This window comes from Ptychodera flava, chromosome 8 (assembly GCF_041260155.1).
Source record: "Ptychodera flava strain L36383 chromosome 8, AS_Pfla_20210202, whole genome shotgun sequence".
NCBI classification, from domain to species: domain Eukaryota; kingdom Metazoa; phylum Hemichordata; class Enteropneusta; family Ptychoderidae; genus Ptychodera; species Ptychodera flava.
In genome coordinates this window covers 15,598,383-15,625,428 of record NC_091935.1, presented here as the reverse complement: position 1 = coordinate 15,625,428, position 27,046 = coordinate 15,598,383, and the positions used below count along the sequence as shown (strand labels likewise).

General features: G+C 39.0%; 1 protein-coding gene across 3 annotated transcripts; it reads left to right on the top strand.

Annotated features, from left to right (window-relative positions):
• Positions 1–1,367: 1,367 nt before the first annotated feature.
• LOC139138611 (E3 ubiquitin-protein ligase RNF14-like) lies at positions 1,368–25,501 on the top strand. 3 transcript variants are annotated; one of them, XR_011553644.1, is made up of 12 exons: positions 1,370–1,609; positions 5,219–5,308; positions 6,722–6,860; positions 7,187–7,421; positions 8,035–8,166; positions 8,717–8,899; positions 9,376–9,475; positions 9,756–9,899; positions 22,188–22,381; positions 22,861–23,006; positions 23,096–23,410; positions 24,491–25,501. XR_011553644.1 is itself a non-coding variant. In XM_070707050.1 (11 exons), the coding sequence occupies exons 1-11, from the start codon at positions 1,529–1,531 to the stop codon at positions 24,713–24,715; spliced, it is 1,704 nt and encodes a 567-aa protein (XP_070563151.1). In that variant the 5' UTR covers positions 1,368–1,528; the 3' UTR covers positions 24,716–25,501. The 3 variants fall into 3 exon arrangements, 2 of the variants coding, with proteins under 2 accessions (XP_070563151.1, XP_070563152.1); XM_070707050.1 differs by lacking the exon at positions 22,861–23,006 and having other exon boundaries at positions 1,368–1,609; positions 23,230–23,410; XM_070707051.1 differs by lacking the exons at positions 22,861–23,006; positions 23,096–23,410 and having other exon boundaries at positions 1,368–1,609.
• The last annotated feature ends 1,545 nt before the right edge of the window (positions 25,502–27,046 follow it).

Here is a 27,046-nt window from a genome sequence, read left to right as displayed (position 1 = left end):
GTGAATCAAAATTATCAATTAAATCCAAATATCAAATTTTTGTACACCCATGCACTTTTAACTGCCGCTGAAAGCAAAGTACATTTACGAGAATCAACTCACATGATAGGAAAATGTTAACGGTTTGCCCATGCAATAGTAGACTCCCATGTTTAATGATTTGATATTTTACTGGGACAAAGCACTATATCAGCAACATTTTGCCCACTCATAATTGTGCAAAAAATGGTGACCCTCCCCAAAAGGCATGCATGAAATTTCATGACCCTCCAAAAATGCTTGCGCAAATAAAAATTCGACCCATCTGTAATTTCTGTCCAATCCCTTTGAGGGAGATTTCATAATTATAGCAAGTGAGAAGAGGAGACTTGAGTGCATTGTGAGTTTGTTCGGTGGGGGGGGGGGTCATTTGAAATAATCTGAGAATGTTTTTTGGATTCTGTCCTCCCTCCCTCCGGAGGCGTTTGTGTGTGCAACTTTAGTCGAGCAATGGGGGAGGGGTCATGAAATGTTGTCATCATATCTTAAAAGGGAGTCATCACTTTTTTGGTGCGTTGGGTAAGGGTTCACCTATTTTCATTGCTGCACAGGAAGAATTTGATGGCCAACCGCGCCCATAACTGAACGTTCCCTTATGTGACTATCGTTGACTAGATAGCCTAGATTCTATTCGTCGCTTACAGCCTCCGTGCCTCCGACCGACTTATCTGTCCTTGTGCATTGTGCCAGACTTTCAGATTAGGCTGTGGCCGAGTAAACAGTGTCTCAGCATCTACACTGCAGGTTTATCAGAAAGTCAGGCAAGTACGACATCGACAGAAAGGAGCGGGCTTTATTTTAGGCGCCAGTTGATTACACACGTGCACAAATGTTTTCCCTTTCCAAACTAGAAAAATGGCTGGCCGCAAAAGATAGCGCGCACCTCGCGAAATTTTAATTTTCGAATTCGTTTACAAATTCGCTGCGATTTTAATATGTAAAAAATGCTTTTAAACGTCATTTCCTTAGGACTAAAATGCAATTTAAACACAATTTAGCATATCTTTCTGTGCTGTGATCTCCACATCAAAATATGGTTGGCATAAAAAATGCCACGGATTTGACTGATGTAATTTTGCATCAACTTCTTTGTAAACTATTCACATGAGACTGATGAGAAATCAAGAGCCACCAGTGCATCCTCGTTCGCGCCAAATCATCATTAAAGTCGTATTAACACTACCAGGGCGTCTTTAATATGAATGACGTAGATTTTTAAAAAAACAATGAGATATTTGAGCATTACATTGTCATTTTGTATCTTGATTTCTTACACTTTTTAACAGATGCCATGTAATCAAAGAGTTCTTACGAACGAGCCTCAATAGGGATTGCAGAACATTTCACAACACTGAGATTACAGGTCAACAAGACGGCATAGTTCATACCGAGTACATAAAACACTGAACACTGCAGAAGGTGTGTCAGTGTTGTTTCATCATGCTGAACAGTGTGTTTGCTTACAGGTAACGATAGTTTTCACCCCAACATGGCAGAAGGCGGTTCAGAATATGGTCATATGAATGATGACGAGATATCCGAAGTGAATTTTCAAGACCAACAAGACGAGGTAAGGAGCACAGCCACGGAGAGGTACAGGAACGAAACAACTTACACTTTGGTCCATGTCTTATGATCGGCAAATCGCCCATCCCCTCCTGTCCCAAGCCACAGTCCCTCCCTGTGATGGATTTTAACGCAAGGCACAGTCGCTTGTGATTCGATATACGGCGAAGGCTCCCAAACTCTGGATCCATAGCTCTGCATGGCAGGGCTGTGTGTTACCGGCGTTACACGGCCTCCCACCACCGTGTAACGCCGGTAACACACAGCCCTGCCATGCAGAGCTACTGGATCCATAGCTGTGGTGTTGTACCTTTAAAACCTCCACCTAGTCATTAATACAGCCAAAACCAGCCCCTAAAGGATAGGAATCCCGTCTGAAAACACCACAGCTATGGACCCACAGCTAACTCATAGTTTGCTTGATAAAGTAATCGGAGTGTCTATTGACAGGCGCCTGTCAATAGACAGATTCCGGCTATTGACAGGCGCCTGTCAATAGACAAAAGTTGGCTATTGACACGCGGGACGTTTTTCGCCATAATTCACCACATTTTAGTGAAATAAACTGCTCTTCTTCGACGTAAATGAAGAACACATTGTTCTGCCATGTAGTAATTACAAAATAAGTTCTAATACGTCGGAAAATCAATATTTTGCAATGCTAGCGAAAGCCATCACCCCGGCGGTGCAGTCCCCTGGTTGGTGGGTACCATGCTTGTTACCCAAGTTTGAAAGTACCCCCTTTCCTAGAATATTTCTGAGAAAAACACCCCCTATTTGTGGCAAATCTGGGAGAAATTAGCTGTAAAAAACATACCCTTATTTTCGAAATCTAGGAGGTTAGTATGTTGACTTCCAGGGTTGACCCTGGAGGTTGACTTTGTATACATGTACATACATCACAAATGTTTGTCCTCCTGATTTTAGTCACATTCATACACAATCATCTTCCTTATCCGTTTGGATCTGGAGTTCTCTGCTGGACTACCCCTAATCTCGGAGGTTACTCTGAAAAAGTACCCCTTTTTCTCGATTTCACGGACCTAGAATCTCCGAGATGACTGAAGAAAAACACCCCCTTTTCCGTGAATTTGGTAACGTGCATGGGTACCCACCAACCCGGGGACTGCCACCACCGGGGCCGTCACGTAAGGTACGTCGTAGGCGTTCACCGTATCACTCTTGCATAACCACGGTCCTGCATATGCGATTGGTAATACCGCGATTGCCGATTGGTGATACTTATTTGGTACAATGCCAGAAAATTTTAGTAGTTCACGTCAGAGAACTGTCATGACAGGCATCGTGATTTCCGATGGCCGCGACATTGACAGCTTGATCGCTTTCAACATAGCTCCGCAAGCCTGTATTTAGAAACGACTATTTCGATGGTGACAACATTATAAACGTCGTCAGATAATCCAGAATAGCAAGCAAAATACACCCGAAGCGTAACTTCACGGCCTAGAACGGCACGAAGCAAGAGCCAAAGAGAAAGATACAAGTAGTCTCAACACGGGGAGCCGACATTGTAAGCTTGACCTCCAGTTCGGGTCAGCACTGCTATGCTGCCTCCATGGGGCCTCCATGGTACAGCAAAGCCAATGACCTTGGGTACGACAAAACTGTACGCGGAAATTAAAACATTTTGGTAACAATTTTTCTCGCTTCAAACATCGTAGTAAACAATGCTATCACTTTAAATATCATGTCTTTCCTTCTCAATGTGCAAACAAGTTCTTCAATATAGATCTTTTCTTGACAGATAGGTTTGCTGGGGAAGCAAAGTCGCCTTGCCCCCACAAATTGATTTTTTACCTATTAAACGTTTTGTTTACTTTATAACATTATTCTCAGAATTATTCTTAAAAGATGAAGCCATTCAGGAGAAATTCCTGACTCTCCAATTGCAATAGCATTACCTCTTATCCGAGTCTTATTTTGGCTTTTTCTTTTCAATTAAAAGAACCGTGGATGGTAAGGTAGATGACAACTTTGTTCATTCTTACGAACAAAATGACAGAGGAAAACATTCTGAGAAGCATGGGAAGTTTAATTTTGCTAAAATCCGGTAAAATGTGGCTAAAAAAGTCCCGCGTGTCAATAGCCAACTTTTGTCTATTGACAGCTCAATAGCCAACTTTTGTCTATTGACAGGCGCCTGTCAATAGCCGGATTCTGTCTACTGACAGGCGTTGGTGCAACATCGTATACGGTAAAGTCTACGGTGCCTTGTCCATAATTTCATGCGTAAGAAGGCTATATGAAACATTTTGAGAAGCATGGGGCACTTAGTTTCGCTAAAATCCGGTAAAATTTGACGAACGAGTCCCGCGTGTCAATAGCCAACTCTTGGCTATTGACAGGCGCGGTGGTGTGGCAACATCGTACACGCCGGGTTTACGTGTGTCCCGGACGTGTGTACGCTATATTGCAGCCAAAAGTTGAAGTCTACGGCGCCTTGTCCATATTTTCATTCATAAAAAAGGCTATGTAAAAGATTCAGAGAAGCATGGGCAAGTTTATTACTTTTAAAAAAAAGTAAAATTTGACGAACGAGTCCCGCGTGTCAATAGCCAGATTTTGACCGGACTATTGACAGGCGCGGTGTTGAGCAACATCGTGCAAGGTTAACTTGTGAAATACGCAAAAATGCGGCGACCTTGTCCATATTTCAGTGAAAAAAGGCTTTGTAAAGCATTCTAACAAGCATGGGGCAGTTTCTTTCGTTAAAATGTGGTGAATTTTGGTGAAAAACGTCCCGCGTGTCAATAGCCATTTTTTGTCTATTGACAGGCGCCTGTCAATAGCCACGGCCTAAAGTAATACTTGCAATACTGTGGATATCACGAATCTGGTACCAAAACAACTATGAGCTTGTGATGCATGTGCGTTCAAGAAGCATGTCCCCATGGCCGGGGACTTGTAAAATCTTACTGATCGAGGCTGAGGAGACTTTGCAGCAGAGATGCAGAAAGTGAGAAACTTTGACAAGTAAAAGTGGCAAATTTGACATATGGCATGAGCCAAAAGTATGATGTGGCTGGTATGTATATGCGTGGCTATTATGTCTGACAGACAGAAATAATTCAGAAGTGATTTTGACGGTAACAACACCAATTATTTTTGTCTCCTTCACATTAAAATTGCCTCTGGTCACAATTTTTGGATCAGGATTTTCAAAGAAAACTCCAATTACAATATTGAACATAACAGCAACATGTGAAAAAAACTAAAGGTAAAATTCCTGATACTGCATGGAGCTGCTCGCAGCTTGTGGGTCTGTTGATTCACTTTATTGCCAAACAACATACTCTGGGAGTATGGTGAAACACAAAGCTCAAAAATTATCAACAAACGTATAGGTGTTGAAGCTGCTGTTTTGGAGGAAGTAAAGCAGTAGTCTACACCACCATCTCGCATAGCTGGTGACAACACAGATCTGCACTGGCAGTAAAGTATAAGTGATCACACCATAACTCTAAACCCAGTGAAGAGGACGCACTACCTAGAGGTCCTCATTCATGGTCAATGTCTCTCACAAACGTGACAGTCAAGTACAGTCTCCTGCAATTAGTGGTTTCACTTTGTTTCTCTTTCATCATTTCTAAAGGTGACGGCTCTTCAAGCAATATTTGAAGACAAAATAACACTTTTGAGTTGTGCTAGCACTGATGAAGCAGAAAGCAGATTTGCATTCCAGGCAAGTAACGTACTGTACATGCAATCACATCAACCATTCTCCATTAAAATGCCATACTAAAATATGCTTGTTTGAAATCTTTGAATGTCTGGTGAATTCAATGCGAAGGTAGTGGGCATTGGAACACAAAGTTTTGGTGTCCAATGTGGATACTTCATATTTTCAGCCTTTTTCTGTGTCTGTGTGGAATATTTGGTGGAGGATGGGATGCTGGAGTGTCCCTAGATACAAGTGACTGTATGTTTCTTCACGGCTTAGTCAGTTAATATAAATCAATGGCCGCAGTGCAAGAGGTGTGTATCTCCTATGCTTTAATACCTGGGATACACCCCTCTTGCACTGGGCCATCGAAATATGACTCTGTACTGGTAAGTTTTGAGACACATCCAATTTATAGAGATAAAATGTATACTATATTTAAAAATTATCGCCATTTGTGTCAATTTTTCATGAAAAAGTGATAGTCATATCCCATCACAGATTGATATACCTTAGATATATTTTTTCACTGCAGAACTCACACACCATATGTGTACAAACAGAGAATGAGGTAAATTTTGTAAATTATATTACCAGGCAGTGAAATCTGGTCAGTAGAAAATGGTTCAACTAAAGAAATATTACGCCCTTTGGTAAAGTTAATAACCATTTCTTGATGAAATCATGGGGTACTTGAAGCTGAGTGATGGTAAACAGCTTCGGGCTCACATAGCCTTGCGGCATTACACTTCTCGTCTTTCAAAAAGCAGAGATTATCAATGATATAATAAGTATGCACTTGATTTCAATAGAGATATTAGCCAATGTCGCCAGCTTCACTATTAGTATTACCTCTACAATCAAAGCAAGGAGACATTTTTCAAATCTTGCACTGGTTTGTTTATGAATGGAGCATTTCCAGATAGCAACTTGTGTAGCAACCAGAATGAAGGTAATTCCAGAATGCGTGCGATTGCCCATATTTTGAAAAAAATGCCCAGGCATGATACAAAAAATTATTGTCCAAATGTGAAAGTGCTTACCCCGTAGCATTACACAGGAACATGGCTTGAGGTATAATATAAGATAAACATTCACAACAAACAGTCTTGTTCAGAAGTCTAAGATACAGGATGTTATTTTTCGGAAATAAGTGATGGGTAAGGGCAAGAGAAAAAGCAGGAGTCCCGTGTTTTCTTTCTTTTCTTGGTTGAGATATTTGTAGCTGGCCAAAATAAGTGAGTTGATCAGTTCAGTTTTTTGTCCAAAACACTCTTTGGACTAGTGGTTGATGAGTTTACCCCATCAAGAAGACATGGCCAACAGTCATGTCAAGAACATACATTATGGCCTTATGAAGTATTCAATTCTACACCAAATAACCACATACATTCAGACCATAATTTTCTTGAATTTTTGTTTCCAAATGTTTAGATCGTCATTCCGGTGCAACTCCCAGGTGAGGAAATGCAGGTGGAAGCTTGGTTGCCCATAGAGACAGACTTAGCACAGACTGAAGTGCTTTCTCCTAACAACAAGAATGCTAGACCAAACCTCTGCAGATCTATCTCTGGTAATTAGTGACCTTTTCCCTATCCAATTGTAAATCTTCATGTGATGACCTGGGTCACGACTAGGTCACGGTTCAATAGTATATCAATGAATGACGCATCCCTTAATGTATGAACAAAGGTCAAATATCCTCAAAGTAACCAAAATTAAATGCATGATTTCCACTATCAATGTTATATATGCTTCCAATAATTATTTACCATATACTATGAAAAGGGTTCTAATATTGCTGTAGGAGGTAGCAGAATTTGATCAACTTTCATAAAGGTCATGAGTGGTATGTCAAGTTGTACAATAAAATATCTATCGCAAATATTGCTTTATTAGGACGGAGATGGCACTCAACATTCACTATATCTGATCTGATTCCCCTCCAAATGAATGTGAGCTTCCCAGCCAACTATCCAGAGAGTGTGCCTCCTATATTCACTCTGAGCTGTTATTGGTTGGATGGTGGGCAACTGAGCGCCCTCTGTAGACAGCTTGATGCCATGTGGGGTGAGATGCCACAACAGCCTATTGTGTTCACCTGGGTAGACTGGCTACAGAATGAAATGTTGAGGTGAGAAAGTAAATTAAAATAAAGTAGAAATGTGAAAATATCTTTTTGATTAGTGCATAAAATAAATTTTGCCTGATTATAAAAGTTATTGCGTGATTGTATATCCTTTTTACATGAACAGTAGTCTGAAGTGTTATACTCGGCATCATACTGGACTCGTAATGATAAAGTCTTTGTGTTTAATAGTTCAAAATTAAATTCTCATTTCAGCTTTGTCCATGAATACTTTGGTTTGAGAATGAAGTTAACACTGAAAGCTGGATGCCTGGTTTTCACATGTGGACAAACTTAAGAAATGGGGTCTAATTTATGAATATTCAACTGTGTGTCAATCTACTCTTGAATGATACTGTGGCTGTGTGCCCATAAATTGATTTAATCTAGTGATGGAGTCATGAAAGCAGCAAATGCTGCGTTGAAATATATAAATTCATCATGGTTCTACATGGTTCTGAAGGAGTCATCTTGAATGAAACCCTAAATGCAGAATGTTTGAATACTAGTAATATGAATTGCTAGCTTATCTACAATAATCATATTATTGAGAAACTTATATCGACAGAATAATTTTTGCAAATGAAGTTGACATATCCAACCGTGGTGTTTCTATCAGTTTTCTAGGTTTGGAGAAAAGTGTAGTTTTGACTCCATACATGGAGAAAGATGTTGAAATACTGGGCCTCATTGATCCCAGGGCTTTACCTGTATGCTGTGATCTACAGCAGGGAATCATGGAAATACTAAGGTATGCTGAAACAATCTGTTTGTGTTCATGTAGTTATAGTTATAAGTCAACATGGAAAGATATACCAGCAAATTTTCAAATTAATATAGATCAGTGAGTACTCACGCAAGAAAAAATACTAGCTACTTGTCTGAATGATGTAAAAACGAACATTTCTAACAGCTCAATAAATTATTTCTAAACTTATACGTAGATTTGTTTTTGTCAGTATTTATTTTGTCATTGCATTTCAGAGATTTGAACTTAATGTCTATGCATCACAAGTGAATGAACCATTCAACATATAGTCATCCTTTAACCTGTTCACCCCCAATTCCCTGTAAACAGGTCCACACTCACCACTGATAACAATGGGTTTAGGCCAAACCATGGTAGTAAAAGGGTTAATTGAGGCTTTATCATAGATACCTCTCAACAGGGGCTTCACTTTTTGCCATCGTTGGCTACAAACAAACAACACTATGAATACCTATATGAATGCATGGACCGAGGAAAGCAGAGCCTTCAACTTACCTGTGATGAGAATTCTTTGATATTATTAACTTTACAGACACAATCGTACGTATGAAATGGAGAAATTTCAGAAGGAGAACCATGACTGTGGTGTATGCTTTGATAACAGACCTGGCAAAGAATTCTACCTGCTCAACAACTGTCTACATCACTTCTGTCATGACTGCTTGGCATCTTACTGTGACACTCACGTCTCCGAAGGAACTGTGCAGCTTCTTCTGTAAGATTCTCTCATCATTTGTTAAGATTTTCTCAATGATCTGACAGTAGATTGCCTGGTGAAGCATCCCTAGAAAAAAAACAACACTACCCATTGTTCACTATTCATGGTGTTTTATTGTAAAGTGATGAAAAACATTATGGTAAAATGAACAAATGATTTTTTCTGCGTGTAGATTCAAAATCCATTTCTGTGAGGAACTCCCTGCATAACCTTCATTTAACTTTCTCAAGAAACTGATCATCCAGTTTAGATTTCTTATATCTTTAATACTCACTATTGACTTCTTTGTCAATCTGAAAAAAAATTAATTAGAGTAATTAGGCAATTTGTTTGAAATTTCCAATTCAAAATAATGACTTTAAATCAAAGAACCAGAGATTTTCAGATGATAATGAAAGCAATGACTTCATGTACCGTGAAGACTACTTTTCATCAAACTGTTGCTTTTTGTTTTGTTTGATTACTGAAACCAGATGCCCTGACATTGACTGTAAGAATCCCTTACCCCCAGCCCTGGTGAAGGAACTGCTCACCTCAGAACAATATCAAAGATGGGAAACTCTTATGTTGCAGGTGAGAGTATACGTACTTGTCCATTGAAATCAACCAAGCTGTTTATTAAAGCCTGGTTACCAAGAAGTGAACGCTTAGCATTCAATGCCATGGACAGTATATAACCTTGATGATGTAAATGTTGAGAACTTTAAGACAGGGTATGCAGTATAATTTGGTTGAGGAGCTTGACTGCAATGTATGAAATCTACTTTCCGTTTGTTTCATAAAGTCATTCTGAATTCTTCCTTCCTGGTCCATATAAACACATTGTTTTATGTCTATCTGTTTTTATGCACAGAAAACACTTGACACAATGGAGGATATTGACTACTGCCCTCGTTGTAACATGGCTGTTATTAAAGAGCTGGACTCCTCCAAGTTGGCTCACTGCACTTCATGTTTCTATTCATACTGTACTGATTGCAAAGAAGCATGGCATCAGGTATGTGTCAATCTTGCTGCATAATTTCATTTTTTTCTAAATTCAGTTTCTACCAAGACAAGTTCCTTAAATATATCACATCAGATTGCTTGAAGCAATTCCAAATATTTAACTAACAAATATTAGTTTTCAACGGGAGCTTGTCCTATTTGCAAAGGCATGAGTACTTCAGACCTGCTTACATGACAAGTATTGCTATGTTGCAGTGGTGCGATAGCAATCGGAGTCGACACTTTGTGCGGTAAAGTTTGCACTAGATAGTGGATACAAACATGACAGAGGCATGTCATTCCATGTCACTGAATGCATGATTTCTCAGATGGGTTTCAGTGTTTCATGTAGAGAGGGGGATGGGGGGATTCCCCCTCTGTTGACATGTTGGCACCCCTAGTAATTTGTAAGGAGGGACCAGGCTCCCCTGAAATGGTGCCAGTCACACTTGAAAGATACAAGTAGAACACATGAACTGGTGAAATACCCCCTAAATTTTCTGGTAAAGGGAGAAAATCCCCACTGTTGATGCCATCGTTGATGAAAGACTGGGTTTTTTCCTGTGCACAAGAGAATAAGCCACTGCAAGTAGTAACATAATGTATGAGGTGGACTGCATTTTGGAGTGCAAAGTTTGCTTGAGTCCATTATGGGCCAGGAGGAGGGTACATTATTGCTATTATTTTATAGTTTTGGTGATCCCAGTGAATTTGTTGATGTAGGAAACATCTTGGGCCACAATGCTGGATAATCGGATATATTATCAGTAATAATCTGAGGGTATGACATCACAAAATTCACTGGTATTGACAAAGCTATATAATGCCAGGCAATATGTTGCAGGGAATGGTTTGCAAGTCAGTTAGTTCATACTCTAACACAAATACAAATGTCTGTTTAGTGAGCCATTCAAAAAGGTCTAGATATTCCATCTTTTGGAAAAATATCTGAAATTTCACTTTGGTTCATAGGATACCAAGGTCATACAGCAGGGCTCGAAATTAACGGTGGTCTTGCGTCCAAATACCACCACTATTCCATTCTTGCCCACCAAATTTTTAAATTTGGTGGTCCGTTTGGACCACCACTGTCTGCGTTGCAATAGTTCGAAAACTGCGTTGTTCCCGGCGAAAAATGACCATACGCTGACCAATTGGTACTTCCGTATTTGTTCTCTGGAGGTGAAATGGCTGAGTCACCATACCACCCCTACAGTACCAGAATCACATAACTTGTAACCGCATTTTGCGGTATGCGGCAAACATGCGGTAACTGTGCGGTAGCATTGTTCTCTCCCGCAAGGTCTGCGGTATCTATTGTTTCATGCCCACTTCCCATTGTTTTATTGCCGCAAACACTGCGGCAACGCGTTTGCGGGAACTCACTGATGCCTCAAAACATGCGGCAACAGCAGTGCGGCAACACACTGACAACTCAAATGCTGCGGTAACACCTTGTTGCGATCGCATTCTATTGTTCTAAATGTTGCAACTTGTGCGGCAACTGAATGATTGACAGCTTCAAAACCACAGCTGAAGAAATTGCGACTCTGTAGGCCTACTACAAACCAAATATAAATGCTAATTTGAACTTCACGGAGTGGTCAACTGTAGGCCTACACAGCAAGACAGGAAAGGTGATTGGGAGTCAACTTAGCATGCTATTCACAGTAATTGACCACCAAATCGCCAAAATTGTAAAGGGAAATATAAATCATGTCTTTCTGTTTGGTCACGGTCCCCTCCACAAAAGAGGACCGTGGTTTGGTATACAATACAATGAATAGCCTATCACTGGTATCGAGATCATCTTTGTTACAATTGGAAATAGTTATTTTGGCAATTTTACTCTAGAAATTTAATGTGAATAAGTGGCGACTTTTACCTGCAGGTAAAAGTCGCCACTTATTCATGCAATAGACCTTGGTGTTCCGTTAACGGCAATCGAGAGCTGGGTACATACTGAGCCAAAAAAAAGCAAAGTCTTGGATTTTAAAATTCGCTTTTGTTTTCGCACAACGAGCCTTCAGCTTCAAAGCGTCAACTTTACGAGTTTTGCATAAATTATCAGCCCTTGTTCACGCTTGTCAAGCTGCAAGCTGTATCTTCACTTCCAGGCTTTTTACCGGAAGTTAAACTGGCTCCCAGTCGCCTGGCTTTTCTCGGAAGCTAAGTTCCAAAAAGTCATGGTAACTGCATAGCTGGCCAAGCCAGGCGATCATCCCGCGATCAATCCCAACAGCCCTACAACTCAGCGCGACGGTCTACTGATATTTAATCCTTCACTTTACTATATGTTTTGATATGCCCACAGACTTGGAGCCGGTCTGACTGGAAGTTTGAGAAAACGGTCTTTCAGACTAAATATATTAATTACAGGTGAAAAATCTGGCGCCAGTTAGTGTTACTTTCGCCGAATAACAGTGTACACGACCCATATCTCCTTGTAATAACCCCACATCAGTTGAATTTTCTGGAATTGTTTGTCTTTTTTCGAAATTAAATTCAAACTGTAATTTCTTAGAACTACGTTTTCTTCACCCCAGAATTGCATACGTTCTTTGAATTCGGGCTTGTAAACCCCGAAGATCTCTGCGTCGAATATTTAAGCTAATGCTAAGCAGACTTAGAAATAATAGTTTAATGGCCGGTCTGTACGCTTCTTTACAACGATTATCGTGAACTCTTACCAAATATTGCAAAGTCAGCCGTGATTCCAGTCTCATCTGTCCCGTGTGAAGGGGGGTTCAGTACCCAAAACACGATTAAAAACATCGAAACTGAGTGAAGATGCCGTAAATGATCTGATAGTTATAACCATGGAAGGCCCAAAACTTTACGCATTTGACTTCAGAGCAGCGACGATAGAGTTCAGGCAGCAAAGAGATCGTCGGAAGTTGTAATCTAAATGTAATTAGTCAGAAACGAATACCGTCGTCAGAGAATAGAACAGAAGAGTATTAAAGATTGTAAAACTCGTCAAAAAAAAAATGTCACTGCTGATGTTTATTGAACACTTTATTCATTGACTTTTGAACTAGTTTTCGATATGGCGTATACAGCTGTTTTATAAGTGCTTACATGTAGTTGTACGCATTTTTGATACATTTTACGCGAATAATAAAAACATTTGCGTACAGCCTTACGCAGGTTTGAAAATCCTAACGGAAGCTCTGTAAATACCATTTATTATCCCTCGTCGAATTAATAGGAAATGAACACAGCAAAAATAATTTACTAAATTACTGATCGATTTTATGGAAGACAATTCACGCAAGACAGTTTGCTGCTTGGAGACTGCTTCAAAGCACAGGTAGATTGTGAAAAGTGAAATTTTCTAGGGTCCCGACATCGTCAAAAGTTCACCCCTAAGCTGTTCAATGCTGTATATCATTAATAAAATACTCAAACAAGTCGGATTTTACTCATGTGAAAATCACTGTCAAAAGTGGCCGGGATTACATGCGATAAGTGACATGTCCACATCGCGACCAGCCACTCGATAAAACGCGCCTGGGAAGTTGACTTGCATGTTTCCTAAAAAGTAGTATTTAATTTCTTTGCACACACACATATTCATCGTCGTAATAAACGAGCCTCTTTACGGCAGTAGCTCAGCGCTACCCGTTTTGGCGTAGGTCAGCGGAGCAGAAATTATGCTGTGGCTCGCGAGAATGGGGATATGGCGATTTGACAAAGTAGCTACAGGCCCAGTCTGGCATGTTTATGGAAACATCGTGTGGGCATGGCACTTAGAAATCTACATGGGACATTCATGTTCCCTAATGCCACGCTGCTTATTACAGTGAACAAGGAAAGACAAGATTTTACAGTCATGGTCTTTTCGAAATTGTTTCAGAGCGCATCGCTATGTACATGTTACATAATTGAACAACTCACGTTCACAGACTTGTTGCAAAACATCCGGCCTTGACTATCTTTCAGGAGGGGACGTTCACTTTATCTCATAATAATAATTAAAGAATGAAAAAATATGGACAAGGTCTGGTCTTTTCAAGTTTTAGTTTAGAACTGATCAAAATCCTATGAATTGCATTTTCACTGCGATTTGCGGATGAATTTCTTTGTGACTTAGCAACGACATTTTTGCATACTCCTGCTTTTTACCACTTCGTGAAAATGGTATCACCCATCCAACGCTATATGTACGTGTATCGATCATTATACAAAGAGAACGCATAAAAAAAAAACGACGCTCGCGGTCATGGGTTCAAGGACATTCACAAGGAGACATCCTCTTCGAGTCTGTCACGGATATTTTACTAGTTTTGAAAACTTACAAAAGCCAGTGTTCGAAATTCGTGGGCATTGCAACCACCCACCAGGGCAGGTAACTTGAAAAAGTTGTCTTCCCGGGTAAAACTAACCCGTTCTGAGATGATTAAGCTTATACCTCGCAGATCAAATGTAGTAAAATTTAAAAAACAGAAGAAATAAAACTACCAGCAACAGACACTGTGCTCTCCATTGGTTTTATGTTCCGTTAGAAAAATTACGAATTTGGGTAAAAAAATAAACAGTGAGCACCAAATAAATCCAACTGAATGTTGCCCCGTCAATTGATTACATTTTAAACCACGTGTCCTTTCTACACAGGTCTTGAACGGGAGCGCTAGCGACAAGGAAATGAGAATCAACTTACATCTCAATAAAATTTGTTTGAAAACCTAGAACTTGCATTTTGTCCTTTACTTTTTTCACGTACGACTTTGCTCCTATGTCAACCTGATGGTACGCTAGTTTATATATCTTATAATCACGGGTGGAGGGACTGTGGTTATGAGTCCGTACCAGCTAAGTCAACGGTAATAATGTTGTAGAAAATTGCAAGTGATTTCATCGGCGAACTGATTTTGCTTATAATTCCGTTTTATTTGTCAGTGAAAAATTCTGACTTGATGTTTCCGAGGTAGCCGAATTGGCCCACTATCTTACCGAGGCGCGAAGGCCATGCGAGCTTGTCTGTCCAGTGTCCGTTTTCAAAATTATCTGAGCGCTCACGCATGCACTGTGTTCAGAGAGGTATTACACAGTGGGACTAAACTGGTCACTAAAACGCTGGAAATTCATTCTCTGTGTGGAACAAAAAACTAAATAATTAAATTTAACAACTGACATGTCATTATGTTGAAAAACCCAGAACCGAAAATGAGCAATATCGCGGAAGTATTGATACCTTCATCAACTGCGCAACCTGTCAGATCGGGCATTTATAGAAGCAAACATGGCTACCATGCTCAGAAGTAAGCTTATCACTTGTGTCTACCGGTATTTCGTTGCCGCTACGCAAGACGCCGCAGTGTAAAATACAATTCTGGGCTTCTGCAAAAATGAGGCAGGTGTATGATCGTGCTGCCGTAAGGTGACTTTATCCGACCGGGGAAAGATGACGAGATACGACAGTTTTAATATTACAATCGAGGTACACTTCTATTACGAAGCACTGTTGCGTCTCTCTCCAAGAGTTCGTGAAGGGATGGTTTGTCAATGTTAGTTCAAAGTAAAGAAATTCTGGTGTGGGAAAGTCATGTCGACGCGATGTGCAGTGATGTTTTTAAAGACCTATACTGAGCAAGCTCCAGAAATAAATCTAAGATTAATTGCGCCCCTGAAGTATGTACGATTGCGTCGTTGTGTGCATTGTTACGTTGTACATGATTTTTGTGTATTCGTTTCGGGAATTATCAAAGTCGGGAATGGAATATGCATGGTCATGAATGTCCGAGGCAGCTCATGAATGTGCACTTATAAAAGTACATGAACATTTGTTCTCCCAATCACATGAAGGCGCGACTTTGCACAAGTTTTAAATATCGGATATTTACAATCTAGTATCAAAGTTTGACATATCGACGTTTTCGGGACTGCGGTGAGATTTCACCACCTCACAGTTCTGGCCAAACCCGACTTCCAAGGACTGACTCTAGTTTTGATATTAGATGATACTAGATTCTGTCAAATCGCAAGTAAATATCCGGTATATATATGACATTTCACCACCTCACAGCTCTGGCCAAACCCGACTTCCAAGGACTGACTAGTTTCGATATTAGACGATACTAGATTCAGTCACACATTACACATTACCAGTAGAATTACGACATTGTCTTCGCTGCACTGTAACGTTTGCCGACAGTGACAAGGATAAGATATCACCGTCCGAGTGTAAGAGCATCATGTCATTGTCACGTACTGTAAAGTGACAATGACATGATACATGTCAAGCAACTGACAAGGCAACCTTTTCAGAATACATTCTTCTACAAAATTCAGAGTATGTTGCGTCACCACTGAAAGCGTTGTTGACAGCCAACACGAGATTACATATCCATCGATATTGCCTTGGTTAAAATCGAACAGCAAAGTGGCGTAAAGCCTGCTTATGGTTCATTCCGCCAAAGGTAAATTTCACATTACAGTGAAATGCTTCTGTCATGATCTCAAACAAGAGAAAAGGAAGAAGATTTAAACCTCTTTTGGTGAGTCATTTTTTGCGGATTCATTGTTAAGAAATATTTATCACTGCAGTTATTTTCGAAATTACTTTAATCACGGTCCCTCCACAATTTGTGGAGGGACCGTGCTTTAATCGACAATATTGCCACTTTTATGACAACGTTATGTGATCAAGGTCCTGGCGGCCATGCTTTTGCAATGACGATGCGATCTACACTTTCTCGATAATTTCGCGGGTTATTTATCTTACTTTTCGCCAATGTTTTCGACCTAACACGGTCCCTCCACGTGGAGGGACCGTGGACCTAACCATATGACATGTATTGCATTTACAACTGTCGCGTTATTTACTCGAATGAGAATGAAATCGTTGGTTTTTAACAATACCGTAGCCGCTACGTGCTACCTCTCTCCCTTATAGTGCGGAATAAATGTGACTGTGAGACCGTATTTAGTATCGATTCGGCCCCTTGACAATCATCTGCTCGACAATTATGCCACGAACGAGTAACAACTTACAACTGCGTAGACATGGGTTTTATTTCTCATCAACTAATCACTCTGTTTTATTGTGTAGCGTTTATCTAACGCATAACGCAACTTCGGAATGATTATAAAGAAAGGAAAGACGAAAAATACAAGATCTGGGTTTTCGTAATTAATTTTATTCCCATGATAGCTGTCATTTCTTGGTCTTTTCATTCGATGCCTGTGTAAAAAGGACGAAAGTGGTTAAAACAATAATACAGTGATCGAATAATAATGTATTTAATAAAAGTTTGTTGCCAGACTTCGAACTCGCATTTGCGACTTCATTCAGAATTAACAACGCAACTCTGAAATTGCCGAGCCATTCCCTCTATATTTGGAAGTTCCTTTTTAAAACTTTTAAATTTTTGTTTAGTATTCTGTATTTTCGATGGTCTTCATTTCGTTGGTATTGCAATCAATGATAAAGAAGACGTAAAATGTCGTTTGCGGACATGACATGCTCATTGAAATTGCAGGAAAGCTGGGTAAACCCTGCCTATGGTTGATTTCCGCCAGAACAGAGGTAAATTTCGACTGGATTCAAACATGAATTCCATTTACAACTGTCGGGTTATTGTACTCAAATGGGTATTAAATCGTTACGTTTTTAACAATAGCTGATACTGTAACCTCTCCGAACGGTGCGGGATAAATGTGAGACCGTATTTAGTATCGATTCGGCCCCTTTACCATCATCTGCTTGACATCTATGCCACGAACGAGAAACAACTTACAACTGCGTAGACATGAGTTTTTCGTAACAACGTACTCATCAACTAATCACTCTGTTTTATTGTGTAGCGTTCATCTAACGCATGACGCAACCTCAGAACATCATGAAAAAAGGAAAAGACGAAAAATGCAAGATCTGGGTTTTCGTAATAAATTTTATTTCCTATGCGAGCTGTCGTTTCTTGGTGTTTTTTAATCCTATGCCTATGTAAAAAGGACGCAAGGGTTAAACAGTAATACAGTAATCGGGCAATAATATATATGCATACAGTGTAATAAAACAGATTGTTGCCAAACTGAAAGCTCGCAGACACATGAATGAACAGTGTTTCTGTTCATTTTGTCAACAATACCACGACTGTACATGCTACTTCCGGTATTAGCAATTACTTGGTGGCATCGGGCCAGACCATTCGATAATGATTTTCTCATGGACATGCACAGTGAACAACGCATGGTCAACTCGATATCGATAATGCAATGAGTTTAGCTTGGCAGTTTTGGAGCAACAACATATAATCAATCGATCTTTTCTCCAAATGTTTGCACTATAAAACATTGACTGGGCAAAAAGTTGCTACATTTTATGATAGTAGACGAAAGGAATGGAGCGTCAAGAACGTGACTAAAACCCTAGGTAATGGAGCGAGCATTGTATGTACATTACGAAGGGCATTTTTGACATTCTTTCCATTGTGAGATGAGCTGCAAGGGTCGTGTTTTCGACGCGACTTGGACGCGTCTCGGATGCGTCTTGAACGCGTCTAAATGCCATCAAAAACCAGCCGAGTCTGAATGCAAGTTTTGCTGTATACTGTACATTTCCGTACACTTACAAAAAGTACAAAGGAAAAAAATGCAAGAAATGCTTTCAGGTACCCAACTTTGCCTAGATCGCTATGGTGAAAACTTGTGACCGTGATTGTAAACTCAGAGGGCGGGGCAAAAGCAAACCTTCACAAAAGGTCTGTGCGGCAACCAACTTGGGGTCATTAACACCTCGTCAATTGCCGCAATACCGCACGTTCTTTTGTTGTACATGTCGCAACTGCTGCGGGAACTATTGTTCACTTACCGCATTTACCGCAATCGAGGACAAAGAAAATCAACAGCTAACAAAAGAGGTGTTACCGCGAAGTTACCGCACCAGCAGGTAGGCCAACAGCGCGGCAAAAGCTACAAGTTATGTGATTCTGGTACTGTACCTGTCACTCACAAGTTCTGTTTCGCGTAACCCACTTACATGATGTACAACTTTTACTGATGTGTCTGTTTTGCATGTTTTGTGGAGAGCCATGAAACTGTTTGAATATGTAACACAACTACTTATCATATATGACGTTCAACACTACTATTGGACATCACCATGGCATTGCATACGCGCACTACCAACTTTCATGAATAATTAAATGCCATGAGGTTCATCACAAGTTTGCGTTGTACCTGTTCCCACGTGAGGTGAAATCTCCTTTGATATTTAAACTGGTATTTAAACAACATGAGCGGCGGTTTATTTAAGTTCGGTTTCAAGAGACTCTGTGATACTCCCACCTCATCAGAAAATGCGAGCCGTGGAAGATCCAGCACAGATTGCACAACGGAAACTGAATCAATATCACCCGTACCCGGAGACGATGACAAACATGAACCTGGCAATAGTGACAGTAAGGTCGCCCCGTTATCGCCAAAAAAACAGAAAGTAATCAAGAAATTTTCTGACAGGTGGAAAGACTCTCGCCCATGGCTGGTTTACTGTGGTGAAAAAAATGCGATGTACTGCCAATGGTGCCGCGATTTCACAACACTTGACGGTGCGTTTCGCCAAGGGACGAGTAACTTTCTCATGTCTATCTACGAAACACGAAGTAAGCGAACCCCACAAGAAAGCAGTCGGTGTGTTCAAGGTCAGGCAGTTAGGAGTAAACGTACAAATGCACTGATCGAACAGGGATTTATAAATGTCGAACGTGAGCAAATCAAGAAAATTGAGAGACTTTTTCGTACCGCTTACTATTTGGCTATTGCCGAGAGGCCATTTTCTGATTTCCCATCTTTGTGCACATTGCAAGAATTGAACGAGGTCGAGCTAGGGTCAGCTTACAAAAATGATAAACAAGCGTATACATTTTTACATTTCATCGCCGAAGTCCAGCGTGAAGAACTGAAGAGTCTTGTTGACAGGAGTGTATTGTTTTCACTTTTAATTGACTCTGCTACCGATGTGGCAATTATCGACGAAGAAATACTGTATCTTCGTCTGATCGAAGAGGGGCAACCTGTGACGAAATATTTTTCCTTGCAAGCACTCGACCATGCAAATAGTCAAGGGATTTTGAAATCGATCGATACAGCCTTCAACGGTGAACTCGGTATAGAAAATCGGAAACACATACTAAGTAAATTTTATTTCGCATTGATTGACCACCAAACTTAAGTTTGGACCACTTAAATGTAACCTATGGTGGTCCACTCAGACCACCAGATTCAAAAGTTAATTTCGAGCCCTGATACATCGTCCTAACTCCTGCATATTGATGAGTCTGTTGCATGTGTAGTCATCAAAAGTTCTCACTGAATTGTATTTCAGTTGCTGGAAAGTTTGCCAATGTTTGGAAAACATACTATCTTTTGGCTTTCAATGTTTGAATAGTTCCAGAAATTAAATTTTTGCAGAGACATATTTAACTTTGAAATTGTGTGGAGCACACTTGTGACAATGATTATAAAGCCATTTGAAGAACATTCTTTGTTTGCCGTCCTTGGATTTTTGATAAACCTACCAGCCAGCCAGGGAAAGAAACAAACAGACAAAAAACACAAGTGTATTAACATAAGCACAATTTTTATTAGCTACTATAGACTATAGTCTATAGAAGCTATTGGGATGGGTATCCGTCCGGCGTCCGGCGTCAGTCTGTATGTATGTATGTATGTATGTATGTATGTCCGTTTGTGAGGCGTCCGTCCACTCAAATATCTTGAGAACCGCAGTACTTACTGATTTGATATTTGTTGTGTAGATGAAAAATATGATTTTGAGAAACTGTTTTTTTTTATTTTTTGGTATTGTTGAAAATAGGCAAATTAATGCCAAAAAAGGTGTTTTGGTAAAAAATCTTCTTCTTCATAACCGCTGGTCAGACAGCTTTGTTATTTGGTATACAGGTCCCTAGGGATAACCCAACTTAGATTTGTTAAAATTGTGATGAAATATGCAAATGTGTATTTTTAAGGAATTTTTGTCATTTTTGGTCAAAGTTTGACTTACATTGTATGTAATTCTTATACTGTAAAAACCCTATCAATTCACCCAGAAAAAAATAATTAATATGTTTTTAAATAATTGAATTAATTAGGAAATCATCAAAGCCAAATAATTTTAGTGTGGAATTATCAGAAAGTTAAACTTTTTTTGACAGTTCATAGTGAATTGAGGATTAAAACATGTAAAGGCAACTTTCCTGAATCCCAACTTTGATATATTCTGAACCACCATTTATGTTATCTAAAAGAAATTGCTCATAATAGTTTGTCATGATAGGGTGGTTAAACAAATAGAGATAGAGAAAGTTCTAATTTCCATTTATGGTTGACTTGGTAAGGATAAAATAAGATTACTTTTGGAGGAAAAAATAGAGTGGTCAATTAAAAGAGTGGTCAAAGTGATAGGGTTTTTATGGTAAAGCTGGGCTGTAAGATTCTCATGTGCTATTTATAGCATTATGCAATCTGTGTAAACAATGCAATGAAGTGTAACATGATTCCTTATAATGCTTTTGATGACCTTGAACTTCTTAAGTTTCAAACATTTGTCTCTTTAGTGTGCTTTCTCTGAGTACGTACAGTCTCAACTTATTCAACAGAACTTACTTACAATGTTAATTTGAAAGTTAAAATGTGCTTGGTTAATAGGATGAAACTACTGATATAAAAGATAACCAGCTCAAGATTCTTTATAACCTGACAGATATGCTGTTTTTTTATGACGTAAATCTTGATTTAAGCAAGTCTTGTTTACTTTAATTAGAATATAATTAACTCTCGTTTATTTGCTATTGTAGACTAATATAGTCTGATGAAATATGCAAATCTGTATTTTTACGGAATTGTTTTCCATTTTTGGTCAGGCCATCCTGAAATGAGCTATCAAAGATATCCACCTTCATCAATACATGTGTCACAAAAGGTTATTCTCTACATAACACAGCAGAGCTCTGTCAACTGTTGAGTCGCTTGTTTTTTTCAAAACCGCTGGTCAGACAGTTTTAATATTTGGTTTACATGTCCCTAGGATGACCTTAGTGAGATGATTTCATACAGTCAGGAAATACTTAATTTTGTATCCATGTCTATAGTAGCTTCAGGGACTTTGGCCCTATGTTTATTCAAATTCCTTTGGAAAAATAATGTTTTTATTTGTAATACCAGTGTGTTAACACTGTGTTTGTTTTCTTAATTTTCTCTGAAAATATACCAGAACGAGAACAGCAAACAAAGAATTTTATTTATAGCGCGTAATGTAATAATTAATGATATGGATGGTGTCTAACTCTTTTAGGGTAGACGGTGCCAGACCGTTGAGGACAAGCTGGACGAACTTGAACAGAAACAGACAGATCAAAATGAGGAAGCAAGGATAATTGCAGAGAAATTGAAGCGGTATTTAAAGGAAGAGCATCTGTCCAAGAAAGCTATCAAAGAATCCACTATTGCTTGTCCTGGATGCGCGGTGAGAGTTCAGAAAGCATCAGGGTAGGTTGACATGGACTTCATTTCACCGAACGCTTTTCTTTAAGTTTTTAGGTTTTGCACAAAAGGCAGGTTTCAAGAGTTATTTCACACAGTAACAAGTTTTGCCAAGTAAAATAACAGTTCAACAATAGTAAAGTCAATAGTAAAACTGTCTTGACCCTGTGAGTGCTGTAATTTTTCCCACCAAAATTTTACTTTGACATTTTGCCAATGTTTATGAATCCTTCTGCTATAGTTTTGATAATTTTGGACCAAATGGACGTCATATTTTATTGCCTGCAGTTTTTCATCAAAATTTTGGCAAAAATCTCAAAAAATTGATTGAGCTATATTTTATAGAGGTGACAAAAATTGACTTTAGTGCTCAAAGGTTAACCAGATTTTTGTCAGTGCAGTTGCCTTTTCCTTGTAGTACCACAAGGATAGAAATGCATGTTTGTTATTACTGTCATTATTGTTGTAAATCTTTTCTTTCAAAGCGACCTCCATATTCAACACAGTGCATTTGAATACAACCGCAAACCCAGGCAGAAATAAATGTGTACAAGGAAGAAATGAGGAAAGTCATAGAAACGAAAAATATGACTAAATAGGTCCCTGCAGCCTGTAAGTGAAAATTATAAACGTTTAACCCTTTCACCACCATGGTTTGTCCCAAATCCATTGTTTTCTATGGTAAAGTTGGACCTGTACACAGGGAACTGGGGGTGAAAGGTTTAAGGAAATACAAGTGTCTGTGGCAATGAAGTCATGTCATAACCATCACAAGTGATGTACATGTACACATACATGAGTCGCCGAACTCAAAAATAGAAGCAGACTTGTAACTACCTGTAATTTCTCTACAGGTGCAATTACATGACCTGTAGTAATTGTAGAATCAATTTCTGCTGGGAGTGTGGGGCAAAAATCACCGGTTATGGACATTTCGGCGATGGAAGCTGTCAAACCTTCGATATCAGAGTAGTCCATGATGGGTATCTTCCACCTGTACAACGAGTTGGGCCAACACCAAGAACACTTGCTGAGGTCAGTGGCTATGGTAACGGCAAACAGCCTGTATAATGTAGACTACACTTTTGATTCTGACATGGTCATAGCAAGACACCCAAAGCTGTCCATTAATTACCACTACTCTCACCAAGTCCTGTTCAGAACATTTACTGTAAGATTACACAAAGTAATGTGTGCCATAACATATTTTCCATGATACAGATGTCACAAGAAAGTTAGTTATGAAAAAATCAACAACAGGAAACATATATTACAAATTTCTCATAGTGTGACATTTGCTCAATAACTGTCCCTTGGAAGACACAAAACCACCATGTAGGATCCTCTAAGTTCAAAATTTAAATTGAGATTTTAAAAGAAAAGAGAAAATGGTGTGAAGTGTCTGGTAGCCATGTGTAGGCAAAGCTTTTACACAATTAGTTGACCCACTTTGTTCAAGCATAAAGGGAGAATTCTTTGGAACCCAGAAAATTTGTTTCAGTATTTCAATATTTGCACTTCGGAACCTTCGAATTTCGATTTTGAAAATTAAGGAGGAGGAGAAAGCTTCCTGCAACTTTATAAGGAAAAATAAAATTTTCAGTTTTGAAATAATAAGGTAAACAAATTTTTCTCTGAGAGCTTTAAAATGGGTCCCTTAGAAGAGAAAAGTATTTGAAAATAAGTGTCAGAATATCTATTCCCTGGATGCATCATTAGAGAAAATAATTCTGCAATACAGTTCAGACATTTTCTTCAACAAAATGTTAGCAAAATTTTCAAGTTTGATTAGGTTGCAGATGACATCATTTTCGATGTACTACTCATTCTTTTATCACTGTTTGATGATGTACTACCTTCTCACACCCATTTCCCATTGTACAGGTCCAATAACACCCATTTCCAATTGTTGAGGACCAATAAACCCATTATCCCCTGTAAAGGTCCAATAACCCCAAGTTCCCATTGTACAGGTCCGATAATCGCATAGTGCACTGTACAGTTCCAATAACCCCCATTTCTCATTATGTAGGTCCAATAAAACAAGATTGTAGAAAACAATAAGATTATACCAATACGTAGGCACGTTATTTTTTTTCCGTATCATATTCACAGGATGCTGTCAGAATAAGAGACATCCTGAGTGAGAATCCTGAAAGAAAGAAAGACGTCAAGCTGTGTCCGGTCTGTCATCAGAAAAACCTGAAAGAGCAAAACAACAACCACATCAAGTGTTGGTGCTGCAACAACAATTACTGTTTCCTCTGCACCCAGAGAATTCTGGGAAAGGTCACGTTGCATTTCCAGCCTCCAAATCTGTGCAAACAACACACGTACTGATAGTAGTATGCAATTTGTTTTGGATCCTATGGCTAAAACTGAGATACATCTCAATCATTGCATTGTACTGTATGTTCTATTTGGGACATACAGTAAAATAGCTGTTTTCATGTTTTATTTGTTTATGATAGATGATAGAGGTTAGTACATTTGCCTACTGAAATATGATGGCATTATTTTGCAAAACTGAGCAGATACTTTATTTTATGATGTAAATATTTTATGATGTAAATATATGTCCTTTCCTTTGTATCAAGTCACCTCCATTTTTCAGATGATTAGTAAGTTCATCAATAACAGCCAAATGTTTCAGTCATTCATATATGATGATAAATGCTGAATATTATTTGATATTTTATAGAATCAACATTTTATAGAAGAGTATAAAGAAATATTAAGTATGATAGGAGACTCATGCTCCAGAAAAGCAATGCTGTCTTATATTCTTCAAATAAGGTGTAATGTGTTTGCATACCCCTTAACTGCAGTGCCAAACTATATACAGAATCTCGATCCCTATAGAAGGACCATGATTGAATGACTCTAAATATTTTCAGAACCAAGGACTTTCTACAGTCTTGTGTTAAGATGTTAATTTTTCAACTCTTTACACTGTATTAATATTATAAGAGGCACAAATGTGAAATAAATGTGTATGATATAATGGTTACTCACCAACTTTATAAATGACTGCTGTGATGTCCTTCATTGGTTTACAGCTGGACTTGCTTCAAGTTTGTGGGCATATAAATATCAAAACAGAATAAATTGAAGGAGTAAACTTAAGTAGAATGTGTGTTATTTATTAGTGTTAAGCAGTTGCATGGATCATGCATTGGGTAAACACGATGGCCAGCCAGTGACCGCTGCTGAGAAGAGCCAAGCGACTGGGGACCAGTCTGGTTTACAGCCAGTGCTTGATCGCTGGCCTGTCTGCTAGGCTTTGAAAAGCGCCCTCAAGGCTAGACACTATGATTAGTATCTAAGACTACAACTTGGCATGATCTCACAGTTTACCATTCTTCTGTCAGTGTTTTCCAGTGAGTGAAAGGGGGCTTATAGTATTCAGCACAACTGAAAGGGAGCAAGATAAGTTAGGTGTATTAGCGTCTAAAAATAATTTATTCAACTGTGAAAACAATGTTTTCTCAGTTTCTGAGTTCCACTGTACTATGAAACTGCAAATTATCAACAGAGAATCTGCATGAGATTATCATGAGCAGCCTTGTTTAAGCAAGAAAATCGTAAAGTTTTCGGGGGGGGGGGGGGCAGTGTCTTGCATATACAATGAACGTAACACCTTTCTCAAGATGATTACTTTTGAGTGGTCTCACGGAGGACAGACCACTAGCTGCACAATTCTGTAAGCGTGTGTTTGAGTGTAACAACCATGATGAACCAACTTGCTGCACAAATATTTTGAAATTCCAATATCCTATGATCTTGTCAACCTACCTGAAAGAAGTAGCATTATTAACACTCAGCTCCTGAGATTGAAACTTAGCCAATCAAACTCTGTGTTTCATCCAATCGAAGCTGAGCATTTGTTTCATGCTGAAATTCCATATATTTCTAGCTAGCCACCTTATTAAAAGTTTGTAGCGTTTTCTTTCACATTAATAAAACATATGACAAGAGCTTAATGGTAATATATGCCAATATATGGTGTTTACATGTTCCTATTTTAGTTTGATTCATAATCATAATAAACCCGAGGGATCTGTTTGTACCATCACCAATAAACCACCCCAGCATTTTTACATAGAACTGAATTGTTTAATATTCATAATAAGGCACCTAAAGGTCTGCTGAAAAATGTGCTGAAAATCCGCCGATGTTACCTAAAATGCATGTAGGAAATTCAAGGTTAAGACAAAAGGTAACCTGCTATTTGTTATCATTCTGCACTCGATCTTTTTTATTTTTCTTGGGACGATTTTCCCCCCATAAGCTCTTCCAATACCCCCCCCCCGCAATATCAAATGGCCACCCCTGCTAGGGCCACCAATTATCCTCGTTCGCTACAGAAGTGCTTGCAGAGATCTGTATGGCCACATAGAAAGATCTTCTGTGTAAAGTAGACTTTCCCAAATTGTTTATATAATAGTATCATCAAATTACAATTTGCAACTGCAATAAGTGCACGATTTATTGTCATAAACAACGGAATAATCAACAATCTTCTTTCGAACGAGCCTAATTAAGGAAAAGGCAACTTTTTCTGAGCTGGTAGTAGTCAGCTCCAAAATTGGAGACTCATTATGATAATGTATTCCGGCATTCAGCCAATCATCGACCAGATTACATCATTAATAAAGTACAGGTCACGCT